This window comes from Chaetura pelagica, unplaced genomic scaffold, assembly GCF_000747805.2.
Source record: "Chaetura pelagica isolate M959 unplaced genomic scaffold, ChaPel_1.0 scaffold109, whole genome shotgun sequence".
Classification (NCBI taxonomy): Eukaryota; Metazoa; Chordata; class Aves; order Apodiformes; family Apodidae; genus Chaetura; species Chaetura pelagica.
The window spans coordinates 13,637,681-13,657,170 of record NW_009970725.1 but is presented as its reverse complement, the minus strand read 5'-3'; the positions used below and the strand labels follow the sequence as shown (position 1 = coordinate 13,657,170).

Here is a 19,490-nt window from a genome sequence, read left to right as displayed (position 1 = left end):
GTGAGTATAGTAGTCTGAAGTAAAGGTACTCTTAACATCACTGCCCATTTCCAACTTTCTTTTCCTCCATTCACAGAGCTGCAGATAAATGTGACAAATGGCAAATATTTCTGTATGGTTTTTCATCTATCATTGCAGCTCTACATCAGGTTGACATTGCACTAATGAAGGGGAAGTTTCATTTTTTAAAAAAATCTTTTCAAAAATCTGGTATACGTCAAGGAGCATATAAGATCAAGCATTAGAGAACTTCATGAAAGGCTTGAAAACACCTAACTGCATATATTTGTTATTACCTGAAACAATTACAGACGATCCTGGATCAATAATTCCACTGTTCGGCCTCACACAGTATCGACGAGGCGCTGTGGTCTTCACTTTGAAGCATACTTTTCTATCTGATGGATTTCGTAGTTTAAGATTCGTAGTTACTACATCTGTAAAGGGACCTGAAAAAAAGGTTGTTTTTTTTTTAAATATGCATGTATCTCTGGAAATACATTTATACAGTACAAATTACTCCTAAAATACAATTTGAAGGCAACAAAACGCAGATCAAATCATACATCTCTTAAGCACATACACTGTTACATGCAAAGCACGCTCTATCACCCCTGTTAAAATAATAAACATTACAGCAATGAACAGACAACTCTTAAATAGTAAGATAGATTTAAGCTGCTGGTGCAAAAAGTTCATATATACATAGGCTAATTTTACCAAACCATTCTTAAAGTTTTAAATACCTAGAAGGCAATCATAGAATCATAGAATCTTAGGGGCTGGAAGGGACCTCGAAAGATCATCTAGTCCAACCCCCCTGCCAGAGCAGGGTCACCTAGAGTACATCACACAGGAACTCATCCAGGTGGGTTTTGAATGTCTCCAGTGAGGGAGACTCCACAACCTCCCTGGGCAGTCTGTTCCAGTGCTCTGTCACTCTCACAGTAAAAAAATTTTTCCGGATATTCACCTTGAACCTCCTATGCTCCAATTTACACCCATTACCCCTTGTCCTATCACTGGTCATCACTGAGAAAAGCCTAACTCCGTCCCCCTGACACTCACCCCTTACATATTTGTAAACATTAATGAGGTCACCCCTCAGTCTCCTTTTCTCCAAGCTAATGAGACCCAGCTCCCTCAGCCTTTCCTCATAAGGGAGATGTTCCACTCCCTTAATCATCTTCGTAGCTCTGCGCTGGACTCTTTCAAGCAGTTCCCTGTCCTTTTTGAACTGAGGGGCCCAGAACTGGACACAATACTCCAGATGTGGCCTCACCAATGCAGAATAGAGGGGGAGGAGAACCTCTCTTGACCTACTAACCACACCCTTTCAAATGCACCCCAGGATGCCATTGGCCTTCTTGGCCACAAGGGCACATTGCTGGCTCATGGTCATCCTCCTGTCTACCAGGACCCCCAGGTCTCTTTCACCTACACTACTCTCCAGCAGGTCAGCCCCCAACCTGTACTGGGACATGGTGTTGTTCTTCCCCAAATGTAAAACTCTGCACTTCCCCTTGTTGAATTTCATCATGTTTCTCCCCGCCCAACTCTCCAACCTATCTAAGTCTCTCTGAATGGCAGCACAGCCTTCTGGTGTGTCAGCCACTCCTCCCAGCTTAGTGTCATATACAAAAGTAAATTTTGCTGGCTTTTTCTTTTGCAATAGATGCAACACATACTTTGGAACTCCTTCAAATGTTTAAAGAAAAAAACACTGTAATCCTGAAACATACAAACTGTTCTTGTGATTTCATCTTCTGCTGAACTTCTGAGCTCCTAGACTTGACAGCAACAGACCTCAACTTTTAAACTCAAAGTAGGCAATAGAGATTATACTGTTTATCCATATACTCTAACTGATCCACAGAAAAGAAGCTATAGTTGCCATATTTATGTATTCAATGCAGTGTATTCTCTAAGCTGTTATTTACATTAAACAATCAGGACAGGAATTGCCTCTAAGACTGAAATCATGCCTCTTTTCTGATCCAATGTCAAGACATAAAAGCATGTCTTCCAACAGAGAATACCTCCATGTGATGCAATACAGAAACAGCTCAAAAAGCAAGTAAGGTACACTTTTCTGAGCTGTGTTAATGTCCCTTATGCTCACATCATCTGAAAGCTAGACTGTGCAGGCACTAAAATAATGTCACTTAGAAAATTTCATATGAACATGAAATGTATTCAATAATATTTAATGAGCACATTAACTTTAAAGAACCCTTTTTATTGTTCTTTTAAAATTACACATTAAATTGCTACAAAATAATTTTCATCAGTACTGAAAACATGACAATTACTTTTCCAGTAAAAAAAAAAAAAAAAAAACACCACAAAGAAAGCAAACTTAAGATTAAAGTGGACGAAAAATATATGTGATATGAACAAGTGGTAAAGTACAACAAAACCATTAATTGCATGATAACAGAAGTCAATTATTTTCTGAAAACCTTATTCCACAGAGGTGTCTGGACTACTCTGAAGGAAATAGTACTGGCCACTATCGAACATGTTACTACACTAGAGGGCTCACTATCCAACCTTTGCTTCTTAACTCTCTCCCATTACAAATGCTTGATTTTGAAAAAAGTGCTAAACAGTCCTGACACAGAACACCAAAATACAAAGCAAAAAAGGACTAAATGGGAATTATTGAGAATCAGAATATTGAGGTGTAGATGAAGATACATGTAAGCTAGGTTTAAGTTCAATGAGAGAAAACAGGAGCTGATATTACCTATCTTAACCTTCTAAGGTGGACAAAATAATCACTCTCAATCGAAGCAAATTTGACACAGCTCCCCAGAGGAAGATTTACAAAACTGCTTCCAAATTTTTGAGGAAATTATTCTGGGAGTTTTACTAATAGCCACCTAGGCATTGCCTTTGCAGTGCGCAGCAGCATAGAGCACCTTGAATCCGGGCTTTCAAAGGTGGGGGTTGCTTCTTTTTAATTGCAACTCTAGACAACCTGAGGAGCTCTGCTTCTCCATCTTCTCAACTACTATTATACTAAGGAAATCCTGCTCAAAGAAAAAAAAGGCTTCATTCAGAGGCTTGTTTTGAAAGGCACAATCATCAAGAAAAGGATATATACTATCCAAAAATAGCTTATTTCAAGATAAAGTGGCAGTGAATTTAGAAAATAATTATAAACTGGGTTTTAAACTTAAAAAACATTGTTATTTTTGAGACAAGTGCCCTCATCTGCCTTCTCAAAGTATATCATGAGATAGGATTCAAAACACTCTTCAAGTTATTCTGATATTTACCATCAGTTCTAACATTGCAGATAATTTAAAAAATCTGCTTTTGTTCCATAGATACATCAATACAGTGACCTCTTTCACATTTTCTGGTCACCTCGTAAAGAAGTCTTTACCTCAGGGACAGTTTTCACTATCAAGACATTTTTTTCAACATGGACTGAAATATTTTTCAAGGTCCAGAGCACTCTTCTGACAGCTTTACCTTTCACCTGCTTTCTAAAAGCTTTAAAGAAGAAAAAAAAAGTCTCTCAAGTCTCACAACCATCAGATTTAATAAATAGCTGGTAAGAAACTGGTTTGAAGAAGGCAAGATAACTAAAATTCACTGTTACAGCAGAACCCAGCTATTTTTTGGTAATTTCATGACATACCAACAGACAGCACTGATCTGAGCATAGACAGGCAATAGAAGGCACAAGGGCAGTAAATCAGAAAAAAAAAAAAAATCTATTGTCATTCAGACACAAGACACACAACCTAAATCAGCATGACATATTCTTCAAAAAATGAAATAATGCAACACCAGAGTAGGATTCTGGAGTTCCTATTCACACAAACATAAATATTGCTACTACTGGGGGAGTGGGGAAACTGGCACAAACAGCCTGAGTGCAAAAGCCTGAATCATGACTGTTCCTTGAAAAAAAACAAGAGAAGTGGAGAGAGAGGGGGAGGAAACAGGAAGGAGAAATGTTTCAGGCCATACCGCACAGATCACATCTTAACAAGGAAAAGAACAGGCAAAGATGGATACAAACATTCTGCACGTGCACCAAGATGGTGTCAACCATGCATGCCAACTTCACCTCAGAATACATACAGCTATACTAAGACAGCATTATACTAAAAAAAAAAAATAGATCATCTCTCTCACTGCTTTTGCATGACTCCCCATGGAAAGATGATTTTTATTTAAGCATTTAAATCTCAGGCTTACATCTAACGGTACCCATCACATAAAATACTTCATGTCCAATGACAGGACAAAGGGCAATGGACACAAACTGGAGCATAGGCAGTTCAAGTTAAACATATAGAAAAACCTGACTGCAAGGGTAGTAGAGTACTGAAACACATAGCCAAGAGAGGCTGCAGTCTCCTTCTCTGGAGATATTCAAAATGTGTCTGGATGTGCTCCTGGTCGGTGATCCCATTCTAGCAGTGAGGTGGACTAGATGATCTTCAGAGGTCTCTTCCAAACCTGACCACTCTGTGATTCATGAGTACTTACTGAGTGCTGTTTGTTCAAAATATCCATTGTAAACTTCTTAAGACATCTTATGTTTGTACTACCTAAGACTTCTAAATCTGCAACTAGGGTTTTCAGAAGCTACAGTAACTTAACTAATAAAATCCTCAAGCTATACAGACATAACTATGATGTCTAATAACAAGAGATCTTTGCTTTATAAATCTGTAATTGCCATTTAACAACCCCTGGGAGTCAGAGCTGCTTTAAAGGGGACAGGGAGTTCAGCATACCACTTAGTAGTGTAAATTCAAGACACAATTCAATACAGCATCTTCCTAGAATAAAAGTTGTGACACTGTCAGGTTATTTCAACTGTTTTGAATAGAGCAGTGACAATTCATGCAGAGATTTTTCCTCTCTTTTTCACTTACAAGAGCCTTAGAAAAAAATCACAGTCTACCTTGTCACACTCTTTAGAAATACTAGAGATCTCCAGAAACATTATCTACTGAATTTCTATTCCAGCAACTTTACAGTACAGCCACCACAACCCTAAAGCCGGGATTGCCTCTGGCAACTACACACCTCCAACTGCAGAAACCAGTGGACAGAAGAAATTACACACACTCTGCAGAGCCAGTTTCCACTGCTAAAACACAGTGCCAAGTTTACCAGCTTGCCACAAGCTTGCCAGTTACACTGCAGTAATAAGGAAATACTCTGTATTACTAGACAGGTAGGGCCTGTACAGAGATCTTTTTGATCAAAAGTGTCATTTTCTCTTCAAATTCAGGTCTCTTTCAGCTCCTCAGCTCCAAAAGTCATCCTTCTACCTCCTGGGATGGCCAAACATGAAGGAAAATATTATGACATGAACATGCCTTTCTAGAGCGGGAAGGAAAAGCTCAAACCTTCTCAGCCTGTAGTATCTGTAGGAAAGGTGAGATACCACAGTCTAGTTGATAGCACAGAGTGAACAGATGGGTTTGGCTTTCAAGAAGCTCCACCCACAATTAGTAAGGCTGTCTTAATGCACACATAGTCTCTCACAGAGTATCACCTTTACCGAAAACTGGGTAATTATAATTTCCTTAAATTACTAGAATATTTTATAATTAGAAGGCAGATAATTTGTAAGAGTTGTACTAAACAAATTCAACAGCATGATGTATGAAACCGCTCAAGTATTGTCCTTTTTGACTTAAGACATTGAACTGCAGCTGTTATAAAAGTTAATACCTGATCTGACTCTGCCAGAAAGCATTCTATTTCATGCACAGAACTAAAGTTTATTTAAGCTGTAAACTGGCACGTTAAAGTGATACATTCAGCTACATCTACAAACAATACACATACATATTAAAAAGCATACAGTCTGGCAAAAGGAATCCAAACTCCTTAAAATGTTTAAGTTGCAGTGTTAACCTCAAAAACTATTGGAATTATATGCTTTAAGTACCATTCTGGTTTTTGACAACTACTTCAACTTTGAAATTCCAAGAGCACTTGAAACATATAAAACACTTCAAGGCATCTTTACCAAAACAAACTCAGACACGGTAGCTTTCTTTCAACACAGTACAGTCATGTTGATCAGGCAAAGAAGAAAAAAATTACTGCATTTGACAATTTGAGCCCTAATAAATGAGAAAGGTGTTAGAAGTCAGCAGGATAATATTTAGAAGTAATATTATAAAGCCAGTAGAACAAATTTTCAGAACAAGTTAACTGACTTTTGTGATAAACCTGACAGGAACAGTATAACATCTCCATCAAATCCTTCAGCCAGAATTAGAAGTAACAATGGAACAAAGAAATAATAAATTCAATTAACACAGGCCCATGTAATCTACATTTGTACAATGTAATCAAGAATTATTTTAATTAGGCCAAAATTCAATTTTCTTTCCCATCATTTAACATGACATTCACCAAATGGCTGAGGTTGGAAGGGACTTCTGGAGGTCATCTGGGTCAAACCCGCTCTACAAGCAGAATCATGCTTAGACAGCTTTCAAGTATCTTCAAGGATGGAGACTCCACAGCCTCCCTTAGTAACCTGTGCCAGTGCTCAGTCATCCTTGCAGTACAAAAGTGTTTCCTAATGTTCAGAAGGATGTCCACAGTGTTCCTATTTGTGGTCACTGCCTCTGGTCCTGTTAGTGGGAACCAACATAAAAAAGCCTCACTCTGTCCTATTTCCACCCTCCCCTCAAGTATTTATTCACATTGGTAAGATCCACCTCATCCTTCGCTATTCCAGGCTGAGCAGCTCCAGCTCTCCCAGCCTTTCCTTATAGGAGAAATGCTCCAGTCTCTTCACCATCTTTGTGGCCCTTCACTGGACCTCTCCAGTATGTACACATTTCTCATGTAGTGAGGAACCCAGAACTGGACACAGCACTCACCAGTGCTGAGCAGAGGGGAAAGACCACCTCCCCTCCACCTCTTGGCAACACACCTAATACAGCCCAGTATATCACTGGCTTTCTTTGCTGTAAGGGCTCATTGCTGGCTCATGGATGGTCAACTTTGTGTCCATCAAGACCCTCAGGGCATTTTCTGAAAAGCTGTTTTCCAGCTGGCCAGACCCTAGCCTGTACTGGTGCATGGGGGTTGCTCCTCCCCAGGTGCACTCCCAGACTTTGCACTTCTGGTTGAACTTCACAAGGTTCCTGTCAGCCTACCCCTCCACCTTCCAGCTACCTCAGCACTCATGGATGCATTACATCAGAACCCATGGACTTAGGTATGTTCGGTTTACTTAGGTATTCCCTGACCTGTCTTCCACCAAGGGTACTGAAAGAAAGATGTCTAAAAATGAAAGACCAGCACTCTGTAGCAAGTCAAACTATCTTGACTGTCAGATAAGAAAACTAATCTTAAAGCATCAAAATGCACTTAATTGCTCCAAACAGAATTTTATACTACTTTTTGAAAAAAGCACAGGCAATACAGCTGACACAGGAATGTTGTTTAAGAAATTAATAAACAGACCTCCATGGAAATAATCTGAAGAGAATCCATAACATGCATTGCCAATTAACATAATTCCTTCCTCCTGAAATACCAAAACTATGACCATTAAAATACCTTCTTCAACTAGAAGAAAAATTCTGACTCTAACAAATCACCTATATTGAAATTATTCAAGATCTAAGAAGCATAAGACCTTATGTTTCGTGAATTAATACTTCAAAAGTACAGGTCTGAATGATCACAAAACATGAGTGGATGAAGGTGCAAGACTTATAACATGTACAAATAGCCACGGCTTTCAGGTAGATATCCATATATTAGACCAATAATACAGAATCTTTCATTTCTTGGCACTTGAGAGATAGTTACTAGTTTCATTATCAACTGGCATGTAGAAGTCAGAATGCAAAATAAGACTTTATAAGAAAACTGACACATCTCAGTGCTCACAGCTCCTGACAGCTTATTTGAGGCTAGCACTGTTTACCATGTGAAGCATCAGATTTTATCTGAGCTCCCCACAATGACATGCTGTCAGCATCCCTGCTGATGATGTATCTGTCTAAGACATTTCCTTATAAAAAATGTTGAGACAATGCCCATTTTTTTAATCCTGAAAGAGCTCATATTCCCCTGTGAATAGGGCAAGCAGAGCATATATACAGATTACTACAGGTGCTTCTGCAGATGCTGGCATGCACTGTTTACTCGAGGCTGGCACAAGATAAATGGGAATTTAAACCTTCTGCCTGCCATTCTGACAGAAAAAAAGACAGGAATACAATATAGTGGCATTTCAAAGCAGACAAAACAAAGATTGTTTTTCTTACATTTCTGGATCAAAATTCCATACCCATCCCAGCTTGTTACTGACATGTTGTTAGTAGCCAAAAAACACAGCAAAAACACAATAAACATCTATCTCAAGGGTAAAGTACAGTCATAGATAATTTAATATGAATTCTGGGGCCAAATGGGATTCACCCAAGAGTACTGAGGGAGCTGGTGGAAGAGCTCATCAAGCCTCTATCTATCATTTATCAACAGTCCTGGTCAACAGGGGAGGTCACAGATGACTGAAGGTTTGCCAATGTAATGTCCATCTACAAGAAGAGTCTGAAAGAGGATCTGGGGAACTACAGGCCTGTCAACCTGACCTCGGTACTGGGGAAAACCATGAAGAGGTTAATTTTCAGTGTGCTCACATGGCAAGTGCAGGACAGCCAGAAGATCAGGCCCAGCCAGCATGAGGTCAGAAAGGGCAGGTCCTTCTTGACCAACCTGATCTCCCTCTATGACCAGGTGACCTGCCTGGTAGATAAGGAAAAAGCTGTGGATGTACTTTCCTTTGACACTGTTCCCCAAAGCATTCTCCTAGAGAAGCTGGTGACACATGCACTCTTCACTGGGTAAAAAACTGGATGGATAGCTGAGCCTAGACAGTTGCAGTGAACAAGGTTGGATCCAGGTGGTGGCTGGTCACTAGAAGTATCCTCCAGGGCTCAGATTCAGGACCAGTCTTGTTCAGTATCTTTAATAATGATCTAGATGAGGAGATTGAGTGCTTCCTCAGTAAATTTGCAGATGACATCAAATTGGGTGAGAGTGTTGATCTGCTGGAGAGTAGGAAGCCTCTGCTGAGGAACCTGGACAGGCTAGATCGAGGCCAATTGTATGAGGTTCAATAAGACCAAGTGCCAGGTCCTGCATTTCAGTCACAACAGCCCCATGCAACGGTAGAGGCTTGAAGCAGAGTGGCTGGAAAGCTGCCCAGCAGAAAAGGACCTGGGGGTGCTGGTTGACAGCCAGATGAAAAAGAGCCGGCAGCGTGCCCCAGTGGCCAAGAAGGCCAATAGCCTCCTGGACTGTATCTGGAATAGTGTGGCCAGCAGGAGTAGGGAAGTGATCATGCCCCTGTATTTGGCACTGGTGAGGCCTCACCCCAAGTACTGTGTTCAGTTCTGAGCCCCTCACTACAAGGACATTGAGTTGTTGGAGAAATCAAGCTGGTGAAAGATTTAGGGAACAAGGAGAGGTTAAGAGAAATGGGATTGTTTAGTTTGGAGAAGAGGAGGCTGAGGAGAGAGACCTGACTGCTCCCTGAAGCTACCTGAAAGGAAGCTGTAGTGACGCAAGCATTGGCCTCTTCTCCCCAGTGAGTAACGACAGGACTAGAGGAAATGGCCTGAAGTTGTGCCAGGGAGGTTTAGACTACATATTAAGAATAATTTCTTCACTAAAAACAAGTAGTCAGGCACGGGAACAGGCTGTCCAGGGAGGTGGTGGAGTCACCATCCCTGGAGGTGTTCAAGAAACATGCAGATTTGGCACTTCAGGGAATGCTCTAGTGGGCATAGTGTTTTTTCTGTGGGTTGTGTGTTGTTGCTGGTTTAGTGGGATGTGTGGTTATGGGGAGGGTTTTTTGTTATTTGTTTGGGTGAGTTGTGTTGTTCCTCCATCAGCTCCCCCAGCCCAGGTGGATGGTTGGACTGAGTGATCTTAGAGGTCTTTTCCAACCATGACAATTCCGTGATTCTGTAAAGAGAACATTATTTACTTTATATATTAGGTAAAATACAGACTAAAAGGAGATTTTCCTGCATTTCATGTTAAATATGGACAATTATTTCTTTAGTCTCAACAACAACAAAAAACACTATCAGTAAAGATGATATAACATGGAATAAATTCATCCCAAGATATTAATGTCTGTACTTAGTGTAAGCTTTAAAATCTAGCAGTCTGAGTCCAATTAAGTCATATATGTCTATTATTGATATTTTTCCTACTGAAAGAGTGCCATTACTAAAGAACTTATCATGTTACTGATACAAAGGCATGTTACTCACACTTAACCTTCACATTATTGTGAATGCCCTACCATTTAGCTTTATTTGGTTACATTGTTATTCTTACCAGACACACATTACCAGCATACTAAAATTGGTAAGTCATAATTTTACTAGGACAAAGTCTTAAGAACCTAATGAGAAAGTATTTTTCATCCCAAAGTGCTCTCACCATTGACATAACAAGAGCAGGAGAAATATTTTACTACTGCTGAACATGACATTTAAACCAGTACATTATTATCCCTGAAGTCCTGAAACAACTAATTAATAGTATAAGTAAACTTTCAGTACAGAAACAATAATAACAATTTAGTTCAGCAGTAAGGGCTGTGTTACAAACCCTTTCTAGTTGAGCAACTATTCTCTTTACTTCAGTGGGGTAGGATAACTAAAGAGTTTTTTTATAATTACAGAGGCTCGTAGATTTCAAAGAACACTAGCAGATTTTAACAACATTACTAAATAAATAACTTTTCCCTTTCCTTTTCCTTTTAAACTTGCTTCGCATTTTAACCTGCCACATAGCTTACAAAAGGTTTCAGTGATGCTGGATAAAATCTTTAAATACTCAGCAGCTGAACTGCAACACACAAAATACTCCTCAAACTCTACAGCAGTAATCAGAATACTTGTAATCATCTCAGAAGACAGCTGTAGGGGAACATAGAAAATCAGTCTTTCCAGAGAGAACCTGACCAAAACCTAGCACTTTTGCCACTGTGCTCCAAGAACTGGGTATCAGAGGCCAGACCCAAACATTAAACCTAACACCAAAGCTCTTCAGGTTTTCACAGGTTTCCTTGCAAGCACCATCTCAACAATGGAACAACAACAACAACACAAAACCCACAACCCCAAAGCAAAACAAGTATCAATTTCACACTTCTCCCAGTGTGGACAAAAGCCCAGAAAATTATTTTAAAAACACCTAGTTGAAGGTGTTTGACTGTTAGACGGTATCCAACCTCAGCACGTAACAGAGCCTGGTCTACACAGGCTTATTTATCAGATATTAAAATTTCCTACAGACAGGTCTAGCTAACACTGGACTACCTCACTAAGAAACAAACAGCTCACTTCAGTTTCAGTGAGACCTTTCATTCTCTGGAAGCACAGAAAACAGGTCTCCCATCTCCCAAATCTCTGAAAGCCAAGTACAGCATATCCTACAGTCACTCAGGAAAACAAACACTTGCTTTAAGTAACAGTTGCACTCAGTCACAGTCTTGTAACTCAGACAGGATCACAAACTCCATTCCCTCGTTACCTTCACATCACAGTAATGAAATGAGCTAACACAGCCACCCTTCCCCAAGACCACTCCCTGTTATAAACAGCTAGAGTTCTATCTTGAGCTGTAACATAGAATATGTCTAGCAGACAACCCAATGAAAATTAAAGTTTTTACTTTCATCTGACATACTAGATTTACTGTCAATATTAACATACTGTTAACATGTTAAACTTCATAAACCAAGATCATACTCCTAAGAAGTATCATTACCAAGTTTGCTTCACATATGGAGCACTTACTCCTATGTGTATGATTTTTAAATTTTAGAACATCCCTTCTTACAAAGAAAAACATTAAGCACATATTTATGTCAAGCTGTTCTAATGTCCTGAAATGTAACATGACATACCAGCTTCAATCTTAAGAATATAATTAGGTATCATCATTATCCTACCAAACTTTCTAGAACATTGCAACCTCATGACCTAGGGAGAAGCCTTCTAAAGTCCACGAGACAAACCATTTTGTAAGATGCTATCTGATGAATTTAAAACTATTTTTTGCCCACATGATTTTTACAAGGCTGGTTCAGACTGACAGGATTCAGATTTGAAATTCAACTAGTTTCTAATGATCTAAATACATTCATAACCACTTGATGGTAATTCATTTCTGTACCAATTCTACCCCTTAGCCTACATAGCTCTTCTTTTCCCCAGTGCTTACCTCTTCTGATATATTTATAGATAGCAATCAGATCTCCTTTCAGTCTTCATTTTGCTATGATAAACAAGACGAGCTATTCTACTTCACTTATGTTAATAACTTTTTTTTTTGCACCATTCCCATTTGGGTTCATTTTCTGACTACGTGTTGCCAGGACTGCATTCAGATAAAGCTTCATCACTGCCATAAATCTTTACATTAATACTTCCCCTCACGACAAAACTACATTCTCATATTTGCCCCTTTTCAATGATTCATCACACTCAAAATAAACCTGTGACTAAGTACTAGTCTCTAGTTTTACTCTTTCTTCATCATTTCCAACTAAAATGAGAAAACAGCAGTTCTATTATTAGCACACATCAAACGCACAAATTCTATTTGCATTCAATCACATCACCTAACTTGGTGTTACCAAGGAGCTCTATCAGCACAATCCAAATCATACCAAGGTCATTAATGAAGTTATTAAACCAAGTTCAAACATAACACTAGTCCACCCTTCAGAAGAGTCTTTCTTAATCTTCAAATAACCCAACAGCTGTGCTCCAGTATATTTTACAGCTTGTCGTTTCTCCACTTTACATTTTCCAGCAAGTTCTTCTACCTGCAACTTAATTACTGGTTTTATAGATACCTCTGTATCAAATAATCATGGAACATACCCTCCTGGAAGATGTCAAAACATGGGGAGGAGGACAGAGAGCTAATTAGAGACTGCCAGCATAGCTTCACCAAGGGCAAATCATGCCTGACTAATCTAGTGGCCTTCTATGATGGACTGACTGCATTAGTGGACAAGGAAAGAGCGAGGGATGTCACCTGCCTGGACTTTTTTAAGATCTTTGATACAGTCCCACTGAACGTTTTTACATCTAAATTGAAGAGATAGGGGTTTGAGGGAGGGCCCACTAGATGAATAAGGAATTGACTGAGTGGTCATGCCCAAAGAGTTACAGTCAATGCCTCAATGTCCAAATGGAAACCAGTAACAACTGGTGTCTTTCAGTGATCCATACTGGGACCAATACTATTCAATGCCTTCACCAACAACACAGTAGGATTGAGTGCACCATTGCCAAGTTCAGCAAGACACTAAGCTGGGCAGTGATGTTGATTAGCTTGAGGAAAGGGATGCCATCCAGAGAGACCTTGACAGGCTTGAAGGATGGGCCCACACAAACCTGTTTAAGTTCAACAAGGCCAAGCAAAAGGTCCTGCATTTGAGTCAGTAACTAATCCCCTGTATTAGTACAGACTGGGGTACAAATGGATTGAGAGCAGCCCTGCAGAGGACTTGGGGATACTGTTGGATGAAAAACGGAATGTGAGGTGGCAACATGCACCTGCAGGCCAGGAAGTCAATCATATCCCAGGCTGCAGAAATAGAAGCATGGCCAGCAGGTCGAGGGAGGTGATTGCTCCCCGCTACCCTGTTCTCCTTAGAGATCCCACCCAGAGTACTGCCTGCAGCACTGGGATCCCCAGTACAAGATGGACATGGAACTGTTAAAAGACTGGAGTGCTGACGAGGGCCACAAAAACCACCAGAAGGCTGGAGCACCTCACCTGTGAAGAAAGGCTGAGAGACTTACGGCTCTTCAGCCTGAAGAGAGATCTTCAGGGAGATCTTCTTATGGCCTTTTAATATATGAAAGAGCTTATAAGAAAGACTCTTTACCAGGGCCTGCAGTGACAGGACAAGAGGCAAGAGAGTTAAAACTGAAAGAGGGCAGGGTTTACATTGCACATAAGGAGTAATTTATTTTTTTTTATTATGAGGGTGGTGCAACAGCAGGACAAGTTGCTCAGAGAAGTTCTGGCTGCCCCATCCCCTGAAGGTCAGGTTGGGTGGGGCTTTGAGCAACCTGGTCTAGTGAAAGATGTCCCTGTCCATAGGAGGGGACTTGGACTATGTGATCTTTAAAGCTCCCTTCCAAACCAAACCAAACCATTCTATGTAATAATGCAATAGCATCCAGTAAACACAGTGGTAAGATTTTGCTTGAGGGATGCACACAGAAGAGATGAAAAAAAAAAATTTAAAAAGACAGAGCAAGGTCTCAGATCAGACTGGCACATTCTACCTGGGACACTCATGATGCATGTTATTCCATGTTTCATTTATCTCTACATCTTAATCATTCTTTCCTCAAAGGCTTTGGAAACTATCAAGGTCAGACCTATACAAGCATTGAAGTATCAAAAATTACTCCAAGCAAGACTGTGTTTTGAGAAACTCAGGAGGGAAAATTTCTGACGCGACGACCTTTTTAAAATTAAGGCAAAAATTTTTTTTCTTTTCTTCCTTCTTCATCCTATTAAAAACCAAATACCTTAAGTCCTACACTAGGAGAAGATTTAACAAACTACCTTAATGCTGAAGACTTTGTCTGTACAGAAATAAATAGAAAAATATTCTTTTTGATTTACATAAACATGTATATCTAAATACTTTCAAACAGTAACATGAAATAGGACATCTACATTGCCAAATCATTTACAATGCAATGAAGTATCTTCACACAATACAAAAAATACCCACACAAGCAGAAGAAACCAAAGAGGCTAACCAAGATTGCTCAGTACCAGATCAAGTCTTACTACCTCAGAAAAAACAGTTACTAAAACTCTAACTTATGTTTCTGCATTTTTGCTTTCAACAATACCAAATCACTAGAAGTACAAGTTGGTGAGGTCTAGATAGTGTTTCTCTGTTTAGTGATGATGCAATATTAAGTCCTACAAATTGCAGATAAAGGACAAAACTTCCAGATCTTCACGTCTGTATACCTCTATCATCACAGAAAAATCTTTCATGACTTAATCTTAAAACAAATGGCAACCTAGATCTGCCAAAATACAATCTAACACCTATAATATGCCTAACTTCACAGACTAAAACAACTCTCTTTTATTAGTCAATTTTAAATGCAGCCTAATGCTGTGGTAGAATCACATGTATTAATACACTATCACCTCAGAAGTAACACCTGATGAAAAATATTATCTGCCTTTCTCTTCTTCAACATTCCCACAAGGCATTTTGTGTCTCAATTTTCATTAATAACTATCATTAAAAAAATGTAAATACTAACAAATACTAAGTTTGAGCCAGAAAACAACAGATAGCAGTACAGATATACAGGAACAGTAAATAACTCCAGGAATCCTTCTTGGATTTAAAAAAAAAAGTCAAAGACCACTTGTTGAATACCAAGTCATTCTTTGGGATATTCAATCTTTGCCATTACACAATACTCAGCCAGCAAAAATATTAACTCAACTGAATCATTTCAAAGTATCAAAAAGCCACAACTGTGTTAGTAATCACTTAAAACCAATTCTTCCCCTCTGCAAGTCCATTGTTTAGTTTCAAAAATGTTCCGGAATTAAGATACCAGAAAACTGACATCCCAATTGCCATTTTTAAACCCATCTTTGAAAGCTGGAGCATCACAAATTTGGTGGTACTTTCAAAAGAGTGAAAACATGCCCAAAAAATGGACATAAGCAAGACACACACAAAAAAGGCAGCAAGATCATCTTTGTAGACTTCAAACTGTGCCTACATTTAAAGATATCCTGGGCCAATTCTGGCAGGGGAATGCATTTAATGTTGAGCTATTTTTACCTTTAAATTCCACCCTCTTGATTTGCAGCAACACATAGCCTGTGGCTTTCAATGATACTAACAGCAGCGTAACAGATGTAAAATAATCTATGGTAATATTTTTTTTATTATTTAAAAGGTCATCAAAATCTGCATTTCAGAATGAGCCATAATACTCCAGTGAAGTGCTCTCCACCTCACCTGGAAAGAGCCACTTGAACATACACCAGCTGATAGTACTATAGACACTAATAATCTTAGATTACTAATTAGATTAATAACCAGAAATTACAACTTCACCTATTTTACTGATCTCTTCCAATAACTCAAATGGTCAAAGGAAAATTTATTGCACAGAGACATGTTCAGAAGTTTATTTTAGTTTTCTTACTTGCTGACTTACTTCTAGCCTTGAGGTAACAACTCAAAAAAAAAGAAGGAAAAGCGTGCCTCATTATTTTGAGACATTCACAAAGGTAATGTAACTGGATTTCATATACTTTTAAGTAAGAACTTCAATAAAGGGTATAGATTTAGATCATTCATTTTTATAATGTTTGACTATTGCTGTTCAGACACCTGTGAATCACACTAAATTCAAATTCTGAACACTTTCTCCTAATCTTCCAAGGTTCATCAAATCTACTTGTGTTGATTTTCAATTAGGTGTTGCAGAAGTATGTCTTATGACTGATTTAAAGATTTGGCAAAGGTTTTTAAAAAGGACCATCATCCAAGACCAACTTCAATACACAATAGTTACAATTGCAAAACTGGCTTCTTTGGCTTAAGGAAGTCTTTTGACTTTAGGACTGAGTTTCCACAAAAATGCTAAAAATCTGTGAACTGAAAACTTCAAGTGCTGCTATTTAACTACACAACTGTTTTAAAAGTGTTTTTTAAATGTAGGTACTCACAAGGAATCAACCAACTCCATATTACCATTATCTTCACTAAACAAGAGGTGCAGACATGGTCATACAAGAGTCACATGAAAAAGACCCAAGCAAGAGGCAGAAAATGTTCCGTTTTCCTAATTAGTTACTTTTAAGTGTCTCATGTTTCAATTCTTCCTACCTAGTCCTAAACAAACCCAAAAAACATCAGGTTTGAGAAGCTAAACACAATACATTAGACTGAAATACGGAAGAAAGCTAAATTGCAGGAGTAACATGGCTGAAGATCTTGATACACAAACCACAAGGCAAATGCTCCAATCTGAGTCTCTGAAAGTAGTATTATGCAGTGTATCAACTGCCTCTTAGTTTAATTACTTTTAAGTACAATTTTTCACCTAATCACATTTGGACAACACTCTGAAAAGCAGATATTTGTTTTGTGGTTTTCCTTCAATATTCCTGACAGTTCCAGAACCCAAAAAAACCTAGCTATCGAAGAAGCAAAATGCTATCAATGACTGAAATTTCTAGGTATGCAAAGTACTATAAAGCCACAGCTAATCTTTTGGTGGCCAAGGGAAATACATAATGTGTTAGCCACCACGGCATAAGTTCTTTAGACCTCCCTCTACATTGTATGGAATAAAATTAAGGATAAATGTATTATAGACCTTATTTTTGCTGAGTAAAGTAGATTAAAAAATACAGGTTCATCAGGCAATTATGAATTTAAATCCTTGTCAGCAAATCCTTCAGATAAAGTCTCATGTACTTTTTAATTTAAATCGTTTGCATAGAGGCATACTAACACATTTCACTGGTATCCTAAAGGTCACTAAATCCATTTTAAGTTCCTCAGGCAAGAAAACCAACAAAACCAGCTGTCCAGTTCAGATATTTAGACTTAAACTGGATCTCTGTTACATACACATCAACACTATTAAGCCCATAATAATAATAATGGATAATTGTCCCAATAACATAACTTAGAATAACCAGCTGCACTGAAAAAATACATATTTTTTAAACAAAGTTGAATTCTTTTTGTACACTGTTACACTTATTCTCTTACTAACCAATTACTTTTTAAAAGATAACGGTCCAAGTTCCCTCCTGCCAATATTCTCTTCTTCAATGCAGCAATCTAGAACTGAATTAGTTCGTGGCCCACAAACCTTTTTTAAACATCTCAGAATAATAAGCAGTTAGAAATTATTTATTGCGGGAGTATTCTATGCTCTCTCAATAGATAGCTCTTTCTATAGTATATTACCGTAATAATACAGTGTCAGAGTGCTTTCGATGGAGTATTTGAGACTGCAGTCTCATTATGCTTCAGATTTTCTCTGCTTACTCTGCTCTACATAATTTTCCTAATATATATGCATCAGCCTGAAACCAAAGTTTATGCCTAAAGAATACACAGTTCATGCTCTAAGTACATAAACACAGAGCGCAATAAAGACCACTGACTGCCAATACCTTCATACAGACAGCATTTCTAATCTAGTATTTATTTTATATTCTCTGTATTAGCACTTTGCTTCTTATCATATAAATATGGTTTACTTCCAGCTTGAAGAAAGCTCAATGTTTGAAAGCTTCAAATTAGATGCAGTAGCTTTTCAATTAAAAAAAAAAATAAAATAAAATTTTACATTTTCCTCCATTCTGTTCCTGCAATATGAATACAGTGTATTGAAATCTGAGCACAGCCAGACCTGGCAGCACAAAACAAAATTGAAAAAGGTAAGTTCCCGCTATGGTTTTGACTCTATAAATAAATGCAATTTTAAAGTTTCAGAATGGAAGCTACCAAGAAAATAGTACGTCTGATCAGACAAATTTCAGTTTTTAGTTTATTTTGACAAAATAAAGCAAGCATAGTGTGTCAAAAATATCTTTGCTAAGCCAGATTTAAGCTTTTTTTCTAAAAACCAATCTATCCAACGGTATTTGTGGGAAATGCAGTGTTCTTCTCTAATATAAACATTTATTTCTTCTGCTTGGCCATTTAAATATTTTTACAGCATCAAAAATTCAGCTCAGTCCCTCTAAAACAATGAAAAATTACTCTACTAAAAATGGAAAGTAAAATAGAAACATTTATAGTATTAGGAAAGTGCAAGTGCTGACACTTGCCACAAAATAAAAACCGTAAGTTTAGGTAACATTAACGGCTTTAAAAAAAACCCTAATATTGCCGATTCTAAATCTGAAATTATTTTTCTCAATGTTCCTTATGGGTATAAAATATAATCACAGAATACTACTGGAAACTACTTATTCAATCATGCTTTTCTTTATGCCCTTACCTTTAAAGGATCACTCATATTTGGAAGAGCTTTCCTTTCACAACTATCTAACTTACTGGGAGAAAAAAAAGAAAAGGAAAAAAAAAAAAGGAAAACAGGGTAACAGCGCTAACTGGGACCTATTTTGACAGCAGCACATCACGCCAGCCAACAGTGCTGCGGTCGGCACGCCAACATTCAATGCACAGAAACTTCTGAAACGCACGCGTTCCTTCCCCGCATTCCCAAGGAAGGAGGGAGCTGTACTGTTGTAGTTACCGAGGACCTGCCTGAAACACGACAACGCGGGGGAAAGGGCGGGCAGTCCTTGGCCGGGCCAGCGGCCCGGGCCGCACCGGGGAGAGGGTGCGAACGCCCGCACCCCGCTCACTCGCGCTCCCCGAGGGTGATGGTGCCAAA

General features: G+C 38.6%; 1 protein-coding gene across 1 annotated transcript in view; it reads right to left on the bottom strand.

Annotated features, from left to right (window-relative positions):
• The window catches only part of VAPA (VAMP (vesicle-associated membrane protein)-associated protein A, 33kDa), a 46,424-nt gene that overhangs the window by 10,100 nt on the left and 16,834 nt on the right, over nucleotides 1-19,490 (bottom strand). Inside the window, exon 2 of the mRNA XM_010006934.1 lies at nucleotides 297-449. Coding sequence (XP_010005236.1) covers nucleotides 297-449 — 153 coding nt within the window. The remainder of the gene's footprint in view (nucleotides 1-296; nucleotides 450-19,490) is intronic.